This window comes from Watersipora subatra, chromosome 4, assembly GCF_963576615.1.
Source record: "Watersipora subatra chromosome 4, tzWatSuba1.1, whole genome shotgun sequence".
NCBI classification, from domain to species: Eukaryota; Metazoa; Bryozoa; class Gymnolaemata; order Cheilostomatida; family Watersiporidae; genus Watersipora; species Watersipora subatra.
In genome coordinates this window covers 63,675,134-63,692,562 of record NC_088711.1, presented here as the reverse complement: position 1 = coordinate 63,692,562, position 17,429 = coordinate 63,675,134, and the positions used below count along the sequence as shown (strand labels likewise).

The 17,429-nt window shown below is 35.8% G+C and overlaps 1 protein-coding gene across 1 annotated transcript; it reads left to right on the top strand.

Annotated features, from left to right (window-relative positions):
• Positions 1–84: 84 nt before the first annotated feature.
• On the top strand, positions 85–13,089 carry LOC137394763 (serine/threonine-protein phosphatase 2B catalytic subunit 2-like). The gene is made up of 12 exons (XM_068081525.1): positions 85–370; positions 506–706; positions 799–923; positions 1,076–1,187; positions 1,379–1,524; positions 1,640–1,779; positions 4,243–4,415; positions 5,437–5,562; positions 6,791–6,892; positions 9,847–9,931; positions 11,235–11,332; positions 12,254–13,089. Exons 1-12 carry the CDS (start codon positions 316–318, stop codon positions 12,379–12,381), a joined length of 1,491 nt encoding a protein of 496 aa, XP_067937626.1. The 5' UTR covers positions 85–315; the 3' UTR covers positions 12,382–13,089.
• The last annotated feature ends 4,340 nt before the right edge of the window (positions 13,090–17,429 follow it).

Sequence of the window (17,429 nt, the reverse complement as noted above, 5' to 3'; positions counted from 1 at the left end):
AATTCGAGTGCCTAAACTGAGTCCCAAAATTGATAGTTTCTATAGTCGCGCAACAACTACATTTCCTTTAGCAACGCCATTTTCTCTCGAAATACCTGGGTTTCTGCTGGTTAATGCACCGTATTCGTTAACAAAACATCACTGCATTAGTTTGTACACATTTGCTTACGATAAATAAACATTAATTTGGATACGGTTTATATATTAGGAAGATTATTTACGCAGAAAAGCTCATGCAGATTATCTGGAGAGAGAGAAAAAGCACATGAAATGTCTATGTAGCAAGATGTAACCTGTTTGGATACCTTTAGAAGCATGGCTGAAACCGGGAGTGGCATAGCAATACCAACTACTGAACGGCCTATAAAACGTACTGCTCTTATGGATTCGTAGCATTTGCATCTGTGTTCATGATGTCAAAATCCTAATCATTAGCCATCATAATCATTGTATTTAGTTGTTGTCATTGACCTTATTTATGTTTAATCTTTGTTTTATTATACAGATGTTCCATATCCACCTGCAAAAAAGTTGGAATCTTCAGATATATACAGTCAAAATGGACAAATAGATGTTGACCTCCTGAAACAACACTTTTGCGCTGAAGGCAGATTGACGGAAGAATGTGCGATGAAGATTATAGAACAGTGCTCTGCGCTACTCCGAAAAGAGAGCACAATGCTGGAAATAGAGGCTCCACTTACTGGTAGCCATTCAATTCTACTCATTCAGTTTTGCGGTGCCTGTAATATGAAGATTTGATATTCTTTTAATGTTGATTTGTTGTTTTCTTGGTAGTATGCGGGGATGTGCATGGCCAGTTTCATGACCTGGTGAAGTTATTTGAAGTTGGTGGATCTCCATCCACGACCAAGTATCTCTTTCTTGGTGACTATGTAGACCGTGGTTATTTCAGCATAGAAGTGAGTCCATTTCTGAAGTTCTGACCAGTATTGATGACTTACAGCTTGATTATATTTTAATTGGTCTCCCAAAAGTCTCTAAAACAGTTTTCCTTGAAAACGTATCATATTGTTAGGTTGAAGATGCAATATTTTGTTGTTTTGTGTTTCAGTGTGTTCTCTATTTATGGTCACTAAAAATAACCTATCCTGACACATTTTATTTGCTGCGCGGTAATCATGAATGTCGGCACTTAACTGACTACTTCACCTTTCGACAGGAATGTAAGTATTGTCTCAACTCTTCTGGAACCACAGGCTATTCCTGTGTCTGTGCAACTGTTAAACCTTTATCACTACAGACTTATTGGCTTTTGCATCCATTAGTGTTCCATTTTTTTATGTTATTCTATTTCAATTACTGGCTTTTAATTTTGTTTATGAGAATAGAGAGTGAGCGTGACAGGTGCTTGCAGGTCGTATTAAGTACTCGGAGAAGGTTTACGAAGCCTGTATGGAGTCATTTGATTGTCTGCCACTAGCAGCGCTTATGAACCAACAGTTTCTCTGTGTCCACGGCGGCCTTTCACCTGAGATCCACACCCTCGAGGACATCAGAAAGGTGAGTTTTTGACTATTTGATTAAAGAGCATCCATTTTAGCCATGTTTATTCTCTTGAGCCGTCGGCTTGTTTTAACTATCACTGAATCTAATCATAGTTTGAACTTATGTTTAGCTAAACAGGTTCAGAGAGCCCCCTGCCTATGGAGCGATGTGTGACCTGCTGTGGTCAGATCCATTGGAGGATTTTGGCAATGAGAAAAAGAAGGAGCGCTTTAGCCACAACAGTGTGCGAGGCTGCTCCTATTTCTATAGGTAAGTCTACCTATCATGCCGCACTAGCCCTATGCCTAGCGTAATCCCATAATTCCTTGTAATATCGTCAATTTTACTTAAACATCCTTCGTTTTTTCGTGACGTTATTCTATCGTTGTCTGCCATCTTTATGGACAACTTTTATCGTTTAAAACACGATGCTTCTGCAATTAATTATTACAAACAATGCTTTTGTTTGCAAATTTTTTGTTTTAATATCAAAACAACACTTAAAAACACTATTAATCAAGAGAAAGACGATTGTTTTTGACAAAGATGGCAGCTTTTTTGTAGACGAGCGCATGTGCAAACAGAGTGGTGACGTGAAAAAAAGACAAAAAAACCATGATATCCTTTGTCTACCTCTAGCAATACCCAGATGTTCATATCTGATAATATTCCTATTACATACATAAAGCGGGAGATTCTGAACTGGTTAAGCTATGTGTTACGCTACGTGTTGCGCGATGTGTTACGCTATGTGTTACACTACGTGTTGCGCTATGTGTTATGGTACACCTGTTGATGGTAAATAACGACTCTTAATCAAGCAGATTTATAGACAAATGTTTGCCTGTGTAACAAACTCCTCTGACTTTATTCATATCAAGTTTCTTAATTCTGATTAGACAGTTCTAGTTGCTGCTGCTTTTCCTCGCTTCTTTCCAGTCTCTATGTTTGTAAATGAGGATTTTAAATGGTGTATTAGATTAGCTATGAGTTGAGTTATGAACAATTTCATGACCAAAAAGTCCCCTCATAATGTCATCTTTTATTCATACTCTTCTCTTTTCTTCTAAATGAATTGTCAAAGAATTCATTCAATTCAAAGAAAACTATTGAATTATTTTTCGTACTAGCATTATACAATTATTAGGATCAGCCTTTAATAATGTGATTGTACTACTGATATGTATGCATTGTGTCTTATTAGTTGTATTTGCTATCCGGGCGGCATAAAAATATGCCATAACACGTATTTCTTCAACATACCGTATGTTTGGCATATTATAGTCATACTTTTAAAAGACTCTAGAAATCAATGTTTATAAACATTCTCTCAAAGGTTTTTCATTAGATTGCTAATGGATTATTGTTTGATTGCGATATTTTTTAGGGAAAAGTATAATTTTGTGCATGTACAGACTGAATTTAGCTTTCAAAAATACAGGCATTTTCAAAATTTCTCACAGATTTTGGCAGTGAGGATAATATCAGGAAATATTTTCAAAAGAAGACTGAAATAAGGTTCGAAAAGTCTGGGAATTTATTTAGTTTTGACCTAGACCATGTCTTGCTATTTCAATAACTATCATAGGTTTACAGTCAGACCTCAACTTACAATCACCTCTACATATGAATGTTTTAACATGTAAAATTTTTGTGAAAGTTTATTTTAATGTGCCAAATGATTTCTAACATATGATGTTTGAAATTGTTTTAAACGTTGCAGTTTTAAAAATAGATGTAAAAAGGTGGTCATAAACCAAACACTAAAGTAAAGAAACTCGCATAAACTAAGTTAAGCTACAATTAATGTAAATTACGCGCGTTTACATCATTCGCTCCAGACTTTCTCACTGAGCTTACAATTAATGCCATTATCTGTCATTATATTGGTTATTTTTTCTGGCTATTCTTTTGTTAATTCAATTTTTACATATTATTTCTGTTTTATACTTTAGTTTGTTTTGCGTAGTGTTGTATAATGTGTTTCATTTAATGCTATACGCAATTACTTGAAGCATTTCTCTTTTTTGCATATGCTACATGGTTTTAAAAAGCAAAGCAAATACCAGAATGGCTTAACTGAGGTTTGACTCTCTTGTGAATAGCATGAAATATCCTTTTTACATTTATGTAATACTATATTTTTATATTATATTTATATAATATTATATGAATTTACGGTAATTCTATATTATATTGTTTCATTATATTTATATAATGATATATTATATTGTTATATTATGAATATAATCATAATACCATCATATATTATGCGATATGATTATGAAGGATTATTGAATAGTTTGAAAAAGTGCTCAATATTAAGACTAGAGCTGACTAAAATCAAATTTGAGTAAAAGTTACTAAAATGGTTAAAGTATTTTATTACTAAATAGTTTCGTGCATAGTAGGTGCATTCTTCAGGTAAAAGACTCTTCTTTGCACTGAAGGTCCACTCTTCTTTTATCTGAAGAATGCACCTACTATGCACGAAACTATTTAGTAGTCAAATGCTTTAACCATTTTAGTAACTTTTACTCAAATTAGATATTGTTATATTATATATATTACTATGGCATATTGTTTTGTTATATATATTACTATGGCATATTGTTTTGTTATATATATTACTATGGCATATTGTTTTGTTATATATATTACTATGGCATATCGTTTTGTTATATATATTACTATGGCATCTTGTTTTGTTATATACACGTATAATAATTTCAGCTATGCAGCTTGCTGTGAGTTTGCTCAACAGAATAACCTGTTATCTATAATCCGTGCACACGAGGCTCAGGATGCCGGCTATCGAATGTACAAAAAAAGCCAGGCGACTGGCTTCCCCTCTCTAATCACTATATTCTCTGCTCCCAACTACCTGGATGTTTACAACAATAAAGGTAAGCAAACCAGTAGGAATTATCTCTTCCTCTCAGTATATCTTGTTTTATAACTTGTGCCTGTAGAGCGGCCTTGGCAGCTGTAGAGTATACCAGTACGGAGTTGGGAAAAAATCACAGGACAACATCGTTTCTATTCTGAGTACTCAATAAATGATTACAAGTTTTACTAACACATTATGCATAATTATTAACAGTCGCGCCAATCTTTTGTATTTAATTTTTTTTATAGAACTTTGCGATTATCGGTAAATTAGTTTAGGCACATATTAGAAGGGATCAATTCAAGACTATGCTATTACATGAAAGCATGCTTGGCTGATCAGATTACCTCATCGGAGCTATACCTTAACCTGGCTATAGACAGTGTCACTAGACATGAGATGTCAGCACCTGGGCTCGTTCTGACATTTCATGCTGATGCTGGCACACTTGAAATCAGTGATCCACTCAAGTGCCAACTTGAGTGGATCACTGATTTCAAATCAGGCTCCAACATTATTTGCTACCACCACCAATAGCCTTTCAGGTGACCGATCCCAGGTTTCTGTTTTTAGGTCAAATACTCTATAAATAGCCTTTCAGGTGACCGACCCTAGGTCTCTGTTACTAGGTCAGGTACTCTATAAATAATACCAAACCTGGTCCATCTTCCATTCATCTTTTGGGAATATTATGCAGCACACCCTCCGTTTAAATATTTTCTAGAACAAAATTATAACAAGCCTTTGAGAGTTAGATTATTTTAGTTCTGCTATATAGCCTTCAGGTACCAGATTCAACCATGGCTGTATCTTGCTATAGTAACTGCTTGTCGCCGCACTCGCTAATATTTCATCGAGTATTAAACTCCCCTGCCTTGAGTCGAAGATGAGCTTACAGTTTAACAAAACTATCAAAACCATACATGTACATTTGCTCATTTGAATATTTTGATTTTGTTATAATCTATTCAATGAGTGTGCTGTCGGTGGCTTACTGTCCTGTCAATATGTTATCGGCAGCTCGCAATTTGTTTTAGCGGCCATATTGAAATATGAAAATAATGTGATGAACATTAGACAGTTCAACTGCTCTCCGCACCCATACTGGCTGCCAAATTTCATGGATGTCTTCACCTGGTCACTGCCTTTTGTCGGGGAGAAAGGTGAGATGATTTGTTACCTTTACTCTCCGTTCGCTCCACTCTAGATCTCAGTTTATGCAGCTATTCGTGAGTCTTTAGCTATTTATTGTTGATGTCTGGCGATGCTTCGCTTGAAATCTCAACTGATATTGCTGCCAGATTTATCATATTATTAGCTACACAAGCAGGCGACTTGCCCTTCCACTAAAGAAATTTTACGTAGAGCAACTATAAAATTTTAAGCAAATTGTATGGATAACTTAGAGATATTTCCACCAAAAGTTTGGTATTGTGGTTGATATGCCATGGCTGGTTTTGTTATTTGTACTCTTTCTTTTGGCAACTAAAAATATGGTCTGTTAACTATACATGTAGTTACTTGAGGGCACGTGAAGGGTGACAAAATCATCATTAAAATCAGCAGCGTGTGCCACCTTTTTTTTCGCATGTGGCAAGCCACTTGTAAGAAGTTGTCGGGCCTGTCTAGCTTGACAGATAGCTGGCATGCCCCAAAAAATGTTTCACAAAAAGTGTTTTTCTGACATGGCATTATCATTTGCGAACCACCAAGCGTTTATTTCAAGTTAATGTAATCTTATAAGACACGAGATGCAAATCATTTTTAAAATAGTTGTGACTGTAAATGTAAGGAGTTGCGGGCGGTTACACCTTAGCTGGTTTTCTATAGTGGTAACTTTATGTCACATTTTCAGTATTTTATTGACAGCAAGTTTAGTTTTTCTACCACATTCCAGTATATCTCTATGCATCTATCATATATATCATGAATAAAAGACCTACCACATTCCAGTATACCTCTATGCATCTATCATATATATCATGAATAAAAGATCTACCACATTCCAGTATACTTCTATGCATCTATCATATATATCATGAATAAAAGATCTACCACATTCCAGTATATCTCTATGCATCTATCATATATATCATGAATAAAAGCTCTACCACATTCCAGTATATCTCTATGCATCTATCATATATCATGAATAAAAGAATTACATGATTGTTAACAGAACCATCTTATCAACCAAAGAGCGGTTGTATGCCCCATTTTATACGCAAAGTGTTTTACCAGTGATGAGCTCACTCAAGGTCAAGTAAGATTGCAGAGTGCTTCAGGATCACCCCAGAACATCTTTTCTTTTGCATGACATGCTCAGTGTCTCACACTAGTCTGACATGTTGTCGAAGTAATTGTTCACCCTTGGCCTATGTTTGCTTACAGTTACAGAAATGCTTGTGAACGTTCTGAGTATATGTTCAAATGATGAGCTGAGCCCTGACGACACTGACGAACCAGATAATGCCGAGGCTAATGAACAGGACAGTGAGTCTATCTAAACATTCATTCAAACAGACGAGTATTTCTATGATAGCTTGTCTTTTTATGCCTATCAGTTTACCTTGTTGCTTGTCTGTACCGCTGTTCTTTTGGATTCCTGCCTTCTAAACATTTGAACACTTGATACGAATCTCTGTGCGTTTAGTGAGCTGAGAATTTTCCAGAAATTTTCAGCTTTTTAAAGATTGTGACTTAGACAAGTCTATGCTTTTCTAGGAAACCCTCTAATTGAACGCCACCTCTATTTGACCGCCACCTCTATTTGACCGCCACCTCTATTTGACCGCCACCTCTATTTGACCGCCACCTCTATTTGACCGCCACCTCTATTTGACCGCTGCTATAGAGGAAGGATTGAAAAATAGAGCATCCTGGCGTTCAATTAGAGGTTCAGCGTAAACCTTAACACGCAGCTTTGTTTCCGTGGAAAATGGATTACGCCAGTAAAAGCTATGCACTTTTCTTCCTTCGCAATATTGCAAAGCTAGGCCACTTGTACTTGATAATATTTCTTGAGTTTAACGCTGCCATTCATGACATTGTGTTTTTTATTAATGTTCATCCGCTGTAATTTAAAACCAGTCTTTAGTTTCATTATCTATAAGATCTGGTGTTATTGTCTGGGCTCAGTCTACGATGCACTCCCAGCCATTGATTAGCATATTTTTCATACATAATATGAGCTGAGACTAATATATTTTTGCATATCATCTAGTATCTTAATTACTGTTTATACGAGCTAATCAGTCTTAGGTGTCGGAGTTGTCAAATGTAAGTAATGTAGATCACTCGTGTGGCTCCTCTGTCAGCTTTTAATCATTTGTATTATTTTTATGGCTTACTCATACTAGGGGTGGAGTAAAGGATGATGCTTCATTTGTTGGCTCATGGTGTGTGCTGTGGCTCACGATAATACGCAGATATGAGTTACTATACTGCCGATTTGCCATCTGTTATATCAATGGGAATGAGATGTTAGTTATCTCTGAGGTGTTCGCTTATGGAGGTGTCTTAATGAAAATTCTTTGTATTTTTGTTGGATTCAACAAAATTAATAGCAAGGCTGGTGACGGCATTTCCTGTAAAAACACTAGCAACAAAAGTGCTTTTGACTCTAGTAGAAATAGCTGATGGCAAGTGAATAATGAAAATCCTTCCAAACACCAACATGCTGGACAAGATGTGCCACGGACACTTCATTACAAGGCGTCATTGCGGCACTTATCATATTTTTAATAGTAGGAAGCGTTAACAGTCATTGTGATATCATAATTTGTAATATGTCGAGACTTGTTCTCTCTTTCTGTTTAACAACCTTGTCATAGAAGCATTGCACATAACCTAGGTTGTGTATAGTAAACATTTGTCTTCCAAATTATGCCTTAGTATTGCTACTAGTAACTAATAGTCATGGCAAATAGGCGTGTTGCTTTGCACTTCATCTGTACAACATTAACGATGTGGAGTTTGTTAACTCAGTGCATTGCCTGTTTGTCGATGGACAGTTTTATTGAGCTCTCTCAGTGTATGTAGGTTACTGGCTCTCTTAGTGTATGTAGGTTACTAGCTCTCTTAGTGTATGTAGGTTACTAGCTATCTTAGTGTATGTAGGTTACTAGCTCTCTTAGTGTATGTAGGTTACTAGCTCTCTCGGTGTATGTAGGTTACTAGCTCTCTTAGTGTATGTAGGTTACTAGCTCTCTCAGTGTATGTAGGTTACTAGCTCTCTTAGTGTATGTAGGTTACTAGCTCTCTCAGTGTATGTAGGTTGCTAGCTCTCTTAGTGTATGTAGGTTACTAGCTCTCTTAGTGTATGTAGGTTACTAGCTCTCTTAGTGTATGTAGGTTACTAGCTCCCTTAGTGTATGTAGGTTACTAGCTCTCTTAGTGTATGTAGGTTACTAGCTCTCTCAGTGTATGTAGGTTACTAGCTCTCTCAGTGTATGTAGGCTACTAGCTCTCTTAGTGTATGTAGGTTACTAGCTCTCTTAGTGTATGTAGGTTACTAGCTTTCTTAGTGTATGTAGGCTACTAGCTCTCTCAGTGTATGTAGGTTACTAGCTCCCTTGGTGTATGTAGGTTACTAGCTCTCTCAGTGTATGTAGGTTACTAGCTCTCTCAGTGTATGTAGGTTACTAGCTCTCTCAGTGTATGTAGGTTACTAGCTCTCTTAGTGTATGTAGGTTACTAGCTCTCTTAGTGTATGTAGGTTACTAGCTCTCTTAGTGTATGTAGGTTACTAGCTATCTTAGTGTATGTAGGTTACTAGCTCTCTTAGTGTATGTAGGTTACTAGCTCTCTCAGTGTATGTAGGGTACTAGCTCTCTTGGTGTATGTAGGTTACTAGCTCTCTTAGTGTATATAGGTTACTAGCTCTCTTGGTGTATGTAGGTTACTAGCTCTCTCAGTGTATGTAGGTTACTAGCTCTCTCAGTGTATGTAGGTTACTAGCTCTCTTAGTGTATGTAGGGTACTAGCTCTCTCAGTGTATGTAGGTTACTAGCTCTCTTAGTGTATGTAGGTTACTAGCTCTCTTAGTGTATGTAGGTTACTAGCTATCTTAGTGTATGTAGGTTACTAGCACTCTTAGTGTATGTAGGTTACTAGCTCTCTCAGTGTATGTAGGGTACTAGCTCTCTTGGTGTATGTAGAGTACTTGATCATTTTTAAGCATATTAATGTGATAGAATACTTGTATAAAACTTGTTGGCAATTCCCGAGATATTTTGCAAAATTTGTGGTGAAATGTTTTTTCTACGAGCTGTCTATGTAAGCTGAAGAGAAAGCTGCTCTAGGCAATGATGCCAATTATGTGTTGTTGTTTGATAACAGTGACTTTCTGGAACTAGGAAAACTCGTTCACTTTACGCTCTGGGCTAAACATGATCAAACAAGTGAAGTACAACTCCGTATGCTCAAAGGCATGTTATTTGTTGTAGACTCTACTATTGCTGAGAGAAAGGAAGTTATAAAGAATAAGATCAGAGCGATTGGAAAAATGGCCCGTGTCTTTACCGTGCTCAGGTGAGTTCATGTCTTTACCGCGATCAGGTGAGTTCATATCTTTACTGTGTTCAGGTGAGTTCATATCTTTACTTTGATCACGTGAGTTAATGTCTTTTCTGTGATCAGGTGAGTTCATGTCTTTACTGTGATCAGGTGAGTTCATATCTTTACTGTGATCAGGTGAATTCATATCTTTACTGTGCTCAGGTAAGTTCATATCTTTACTGTGATCAGATGAGTTCATATCTTTACTGTGATCAGATGAGTTCATGTCTTTACTGTGATCAGGTGAGTTCATATCTTTACTGTGATCAGGTGAGTTCATATCTTTACTGCGATCAGGTGAGTTCATATCTTTACTGTGATCAGGTGAGTTCATATCTTTACTGTGATCAGGTGAGTTCATATCTTTACTGTGATCAGGTGAGTTCATGTCTTTACTGTGATCAGGTGAGTTCATGTCTTTACTGTGATCAGGTGAGTTCATATCTTTACTGTGATCAGGTGAGTTCATATCTTTACTGCGATCAGATGAGCTCATAGTTTTACCGTGCTCAGGTGAGTTTATATATTTACTGTGATCTTGTGAGTTCATGTCTTAACTGTGGTCATGTGTGTTCATATCTTTACTTTGATTGTGCGTCTTCATATCTTTACTTTACTCAAATGAGTTTGGTAAAGGTATTTTATTGCGACCCAACCAGGTCTTTATGTTACCAGTCCAGCCATTTGCCGCTTTCTGTTTCCTGCTGAGATGTTGTACCCACTTCTTACATTGCCTTTTTATAGGGATTTACTGCATTACTGTATTAATTATGCTGCCATGTAAGTGCTATATGGTGCTATTTGAGTGCTATAGGCTGACATGCAGCTGTACGTTTGACACATAACATGACTCATGAATGTGTAAGCAGATGGTATCTTTACTAGTTACACTCATCACACAGGTTGTACGTACGTTTCTCTGGTGAATGTACTTACTTCACACTCATCACACAGGTTCAATGTTTGTACGTGTCTCTAGTAAATGTACTTACTTCACACTCATCACAGAGTTTCAATGTTTGTATGTGTCTCTAGTAAATGTACTTACTTCACACTCATCACACAGGTTCGATGTTTGTACGTGTCTCTAGTAAATGTACTTACTTCACACTCATCACACAGGTTCAATGTTTGTATGTGTTTCTGGTAAATGTACTTACTTGACACTCATCACACAGTTTCAATGTTTGTATGTGTCTCTAGTAAATGTACTTACTTTACACTCATCACATAGGTTCAATGTTTGTACGTGTCTCTAATAAATGTACTTTATCAGGGAAGAAAGCGAAACAGTTCTTGAGCTGAAAGGACTTACACCGAATGGGCTGCTTCCTGTCGGAGCTTTATCTGGGGGCAAAGAGACAATGGTCTCAGGTTTGTTTCCTTTTCCATTCTGTCATTATCTCCCTTGTCATTATCTCACTCGTGATTTTTAGAGAAAACTCTTTATTCATTCGTTTCATCAGTTTTCATACCAGGTGATTTGTATTAGCATATTAAAGTGGAAAGACCATTATTGGGCTCACTCAACACTCTATAGATAGAACAGTTCCAATCCTTTTTATTCCTGCATTAATCTCATGCTATGATTTTAATGTGGAGGTTTAAATCATAACATACATGTTTTGTTGTGCTTTAACTTAAATACGCCTTTTATTAAAGATTTCTGTGAAGAGGAACGTTGCGACAAGTGTATAGACCTGTTTTTGACACCCTCTTAGTTGAGGATAACGATTACAACATAATTGTTAAAAGTCATATGATGTAGGAATATCTAGAGTTAGCGTGCCTTTTATGACTAGAGATGGACACGTGAGTTTACATGCTTGCTCAAGCAAGCCTTAGAGCTCAACTCACAAATAAATTGAATTGACCCAACTCTCTATTTCCAATAAGCAAAACGACTCAAGTAAAAATACATCAATGCCTTAATATTATTGATAATTGATGTTTTATTATCACGAATTATTTTTATGATTATTACCATGTTGGCAAAAATTCTTTATCGACAGCGATTACAGACGACTTGTATATTGGCAGTAGTGGTTTACATTTTTAGTACTGCATGCCGAGTGGCCACCTCCATTGAAAGTTTTAGATTTTATCGCATCCACATAATCTTTAAGTTGTAAAGTATTTGCTAAACCGATTAATTATTTTGTGTGTGTCCAGTCCATCTGAAACAATCGCATCTTTTCAGGCGGTGTATTGCAGTCTTACGCCGTCTTTAATTAGTAAAGAATTTATTATTGAAATTGTAAAACTTCAAATAAATAAATTATTTATTTATTGCAGCCCTTAGCGGTGTCACTCCTACACACAAGATAGGGAGCTTTGAAGAGGCTCGGAGCTTAGACAAGTCTAATGAAAGAATGCCTCCTAGAAAGGACAAACTTGTTAATTCTAGCAACAGTAAAACATAATTGATTGCGAGTGACTATAATCCTCTCAACACATGATGTCTCTATTGTCGCATTGTTCCGCGCTTACGTTAGCATGCTTAGAGTTGTCTATTCTTCGTTGTTTTTGCCCTAAATGTCTTCCGCTTCTTTTCAAGAGGTTTCTTCTATGTTAGTTACATCTCTTGTCTCAGAAGCTGGCAACTGCTATCTGGGGCTGCTCTATCACATGATCTGACTACAGTATCCTGACCTCTGACCTCCACTCTTCACTCAAGTGAAGTAGAACATTTCTACACTCGCATAAAATGCTGTTTGTAGCCATTTGTTTTTCTTAAAATACTTTTTAACTGCTTTGAATCTTACACCCTTTTCTCATAATTTTTCATATCTTTTGTATAAACTAATTTGATATTTTATCTAGTGTAGTGTTAGATTTGTTATACTTTGCATAATAAGCTTGTCTGTCAGTTTTGTATACATCGGTAAACCTTATATTATTATATAGTGGCATTTACAGTCATAATTTTGATGTTACTATTTTTAGACACTAAAGTCATTTTGTTTTTGAGTCATTGTAAGAAGGCACTATAGCGCAGGCAATCTGACTAGCAATAATAACCTTTATATATTAATGGTGTCTAGATTTAACTCCGAGGCTTGAGTGTTGTGCGTATTATCCTTGGTTGTTTTTTTTCACGTATTTTGTTAATAGACATTCTGTTATTGCTAGTTCATTCTTTCTATGCTACAAAAGTTAGTGTGCTTACACATTCGTTGAATGATTGACCAGTTATATATGAAAGCACATCCTTAGCTTTTCCGAAATTATATAAGTTCCTGACTGTGCTCCCGTTGTGTAATCACTGCATGTCCAAATATTGAACGAACGAAAGCACAAAATTTTGTGTGCCTCATTTAACTGTTTTGCAACGCTTTGCCCAAATATCATAACATAGCTTGGTAAAACTCCTATTTCCACGATTGTCTTAGGTTAATACTCAATGCTGCAAAAATATCACCAGTGGGCTATACTGTTGATATGAGTAGAATAATTCATATTCATTTAGCCATTCCTATTTTCAGCGGTGCCGGGTTGCTTGTCACATAATTATTGAGATTCGGAGTTGTTGTTCCATGATTATATTGGTGGCCTAGTGACAGACAACTCACACTTGACAAGACAGTATAATAGCAAGTGCATTTCTATATGAGCAATCTTTATTGTGGTAGTCAATAGTCATACTTTACAATATGTTTTTCACAAGGTACCACGGCAAGTAAACTAACTAAAAAGCGGTGTACAACAAAAAAATAAAAAGGAACGCATAGAAACTATAGTCTAACTAAAAAAACTAGTGAATAGTCTAATTAATGTAATAATGTAGGAACTGAATGCATAAAATATGTAAAACGCAAGCTTGAGGATTGATATGAGTATTGTTTAAACAAAAAGTAGACAAATAATAGCTCTGTGAAAATAGTATGCATATCTATGACAACAATTTTCTAGTTATGAAAACACCGTGTAATATAAAAATGTTAAAATATTTAAGGCTATATGGTGAATGGTATTATTGGTCAGAGGATAGTAGGTGTAGTTTGAGTTTTGTTTTAAAAGATTGCAGAGGAAGAGTTCTTAAATTAGTGCAGAGATTATTAAATGAATTTAGCAGGTTACTGTTGAGTTTGTTGTGGTTTATGGCACTAGGTAATTTGAATCTGTTTCTGGTTTTGTGACCATGGTTTACGGTTTGAAAGCTATAGCTGAGATATTTAGGGCAGTTATCGTGGAGTATTGAATGAGCAGTGAGGCAGGTAAAGTACTGTGATAGCTTAGGTAAGGGAAGAACACCAACTAGTGCTTGCTATTAAGTTGGTAGGTACTAAATGATGGTTTTTATGGGGTATGTTTAGGTCTTTGCATATAAGTCGTAAAGATTTTTTTGTAAAATAAATAGTGTGTTGGTATATTTTACAGGTGTTGTAGGGTAAAACATATGTAGTCTATATATAAGATAGGAATGGTTAAAATTATAGTAATATAGTCTGGCAGTATCAAAGTTCATAAGATGACGAATGTTATAAAATAAATGTAGGTTAGATGATATTTTATTTGAAATGAATGAGATGTGGTCTAGCCATGATAAAGAGTCGTTGATGATAAAGCTAAGTAGCTTAGAAGTAGATTGTCTTGTTAGGGTACTGTCGAATATAGAAATTGTCAGAGGGAAATTCAATAGTGGATTTACTAAGATATAGTGAGATTTCGAAATGTTAAGAGGCATCTGATTTGCCACACACCATTGTTGGATAAGTCTTAGGTCTGAATTTATTTTAGATTGGAGGCATGAAGGGTCAGTTTTGGATATAGAGAATGAGGTATCGTCAGCATAAGCATGAGGTGTGCTGTGGAGTGGTAATTTAAGTAAATCATTTATAAAAATTTGAAACAGTGTGGGTGCAAGACTTGAACCTTGTGGAACGCCAGTAGCTATAGGAAGAGCATCTGAGCAGATATTTTTTATTTTCACGCATTGGTGCCGTCCATTCAAATATGACCTGATGGTGTCAAGAAATTTACCAGTTATTTCTATGTTTCCTATTTTTCAAATAAGTATATTATGATTAACCATGTCAAAAGCTTTTTGAAAGTCAAGAAAAATAATGAATAAAGTATTTTTGTTTTTGACCATGTTTGACCAAATGGAGTAAAGATGATGAATAGTAGTGATGCAAGAGTGGTTTTTTTCTAAATCCTGACTGTGAGCTACTTATAGTTTTGTTACTATCTACCGGTAAGTGTATCTGAAGCGCATTGAGTTTATGTCTTTCGCAAATTTTAGAAAGTATAGGAAATACCGATATGGGTCTATAATTAGATAAGTTATTTTTATCACCACCCTTGTGTAGTGGGGTAACTATAGCAGTTCTCCATAGTTCAGGGAAAGTTGCTTTCTTAATAGCTCTATTAATGATATCTGTGAGCGGGATGATTATGAATGGTGGTGATATGCGAAATATTCGAATTGAGATATTGTCAATACTTGTAGCTTTGTCTAAACGAATGTGATGCAGTATATTTACTACGTCGGTTGTATGTTGTATGTACAGGTGAAATAGTATCTGAAGCAGGTAAATAGCTATGTGAATTAGGAGTCCAACTGCATTCGTTTTCGATATTTAAATTTCTAGAAATGTTGACAAAATGTTTGTTAAATGCATTACCCAATGAGCATTACGGGGTATCAGTTTCTGATGACATATCTGGATTAGTGTTGTTTTTGTTAGTGTTGCGCATAACTTGCCACAGCTTTTTGGTTTACTTATCGTTTGACTCTGAAATTAAGTTAGAAATATAAAGTTTCTTCTTTTTACGTATTAGATTTGTTGTGTAATTTCTCTGTGTTTTATATTTGTTCCATAACTGCTGACTTTTAAGTTTATCTCTCTTTTCCATATTTTTTAGAATTTCACTGTCCAACCAGGGAGGATGAGTTGAGGATTTGACAAATCTGGTCTTGGTTTTTAAGTGATACAAGATAATCGAGTTTAGTTTAGAAGTAAATGAGTTAAGCATAGTCTCAATGGAAGGTGATTGGTAAAGAGTTAGCCAGTCAGCTTCTTTTAATTCTTTTTGAAAAGCTTGAATTGAGAAGCTTTTCCAGTCAAAATATGTTAGTCTTTGACGTGTTTTAGGTCCTGTAGTTGAGATGCCTAACTTACGAGATGCAAAGATTAGATAATGATCACTCATACCAGTTTTGTGTACACCTGATTGATGAATGTTATCTGGTTTTGTTGTGTATATGTGGTCAATAAGTGATTGAGATTTTTTCTGGACTCGAGTGTTTTGTTTGACTAACTGAACCAGAGCCAGTTGTTTTAAAATATTACTCCATTTGATTTTGGGAGCATTTAGATTTATATTAAGGTCACCTAAGATGATAAGTTCATGACAGATGTCTTTACAATTTGCTATATAATTTTCAAATGTGTCTGACCATGTAACAGGAGAATTGTGAGGCCGGTAAACAACTGAGGTGAGAATTGGTTTCGAGTATGGTTGAGAGATTTTAATAGTAATAGATTCCGGTAGAATGTTATCAAAATCAAGTAGCGAGATGAAGTCAATAGATGAGTGAACATAGGTCAAAACACCACCACCCTGCCTACCTATTCTATCTCTACGCTGTATTACATAACCAGGAATATGTAACAAATTACTACTTATTGAGTTGCTTAACAGTGTTTCAGAAACATGAAAAATTTTTAAATTGTATTTATTGATTAGATATTTTACATCATCCATTTTGTTAAGAAGTCCTCGTATGTTCATGTGAACGATGGGTAATCCGACAAATTTAAAGAACACTGTTGTGTCTATTGAGTTTGTGTTGGCATAGAGATGCTCTAATCTGAAGATCATGTTGGAAAGTAATAGGCTATTTTTTACTGCTTGTTTTAGTTGGAATTCATATTTGAAAGTTATTTTCAGCGTACGTAGTGGTTGCTGGTCTTTGAAAAGCCTAGAAAATGAGGCACCGGAATATTTGTTTTGTATGGCATCAAATATTTCTGAGTCAGGTATATCCTTAGGAACTCCTTTTACCATACCAATATGTTCCAATGAGTCTATGGGGTCGATAGTCATTCTAATAACAGAGCCACCAAAATTATCGGCTTTCCAGTCTCTGGTGATCTTAGCTGCTGTCTCTGCAGAATCGAGTTGTAGAATAAATCTCGGATTAGACGAGTGAAATTTGTATCTGTTGACCATGTCTATTATCAGAGGACCATGGTTAACAGATAACGTACGCCGTATAGTGTCTTGATTGGTGTGTTTGAATAGATTTTTGTCGATGTTTCCTTCACTGGGGCTTATGACAATACAATTTTTAGGTTTAAATACTGTAGTAGATGTTTTACTTGATTTGGGTTGACTAGCGTTGTTTCTGCTAGCTGGAGATGTAGTACATGTAGTAGCAGGGACAGTTGTAGAGTTTACTACAGGATTTCTATTGGTATTAGTATTCCTGTTGATTAGCGGATATTGGAGTGCAAATGGTTGT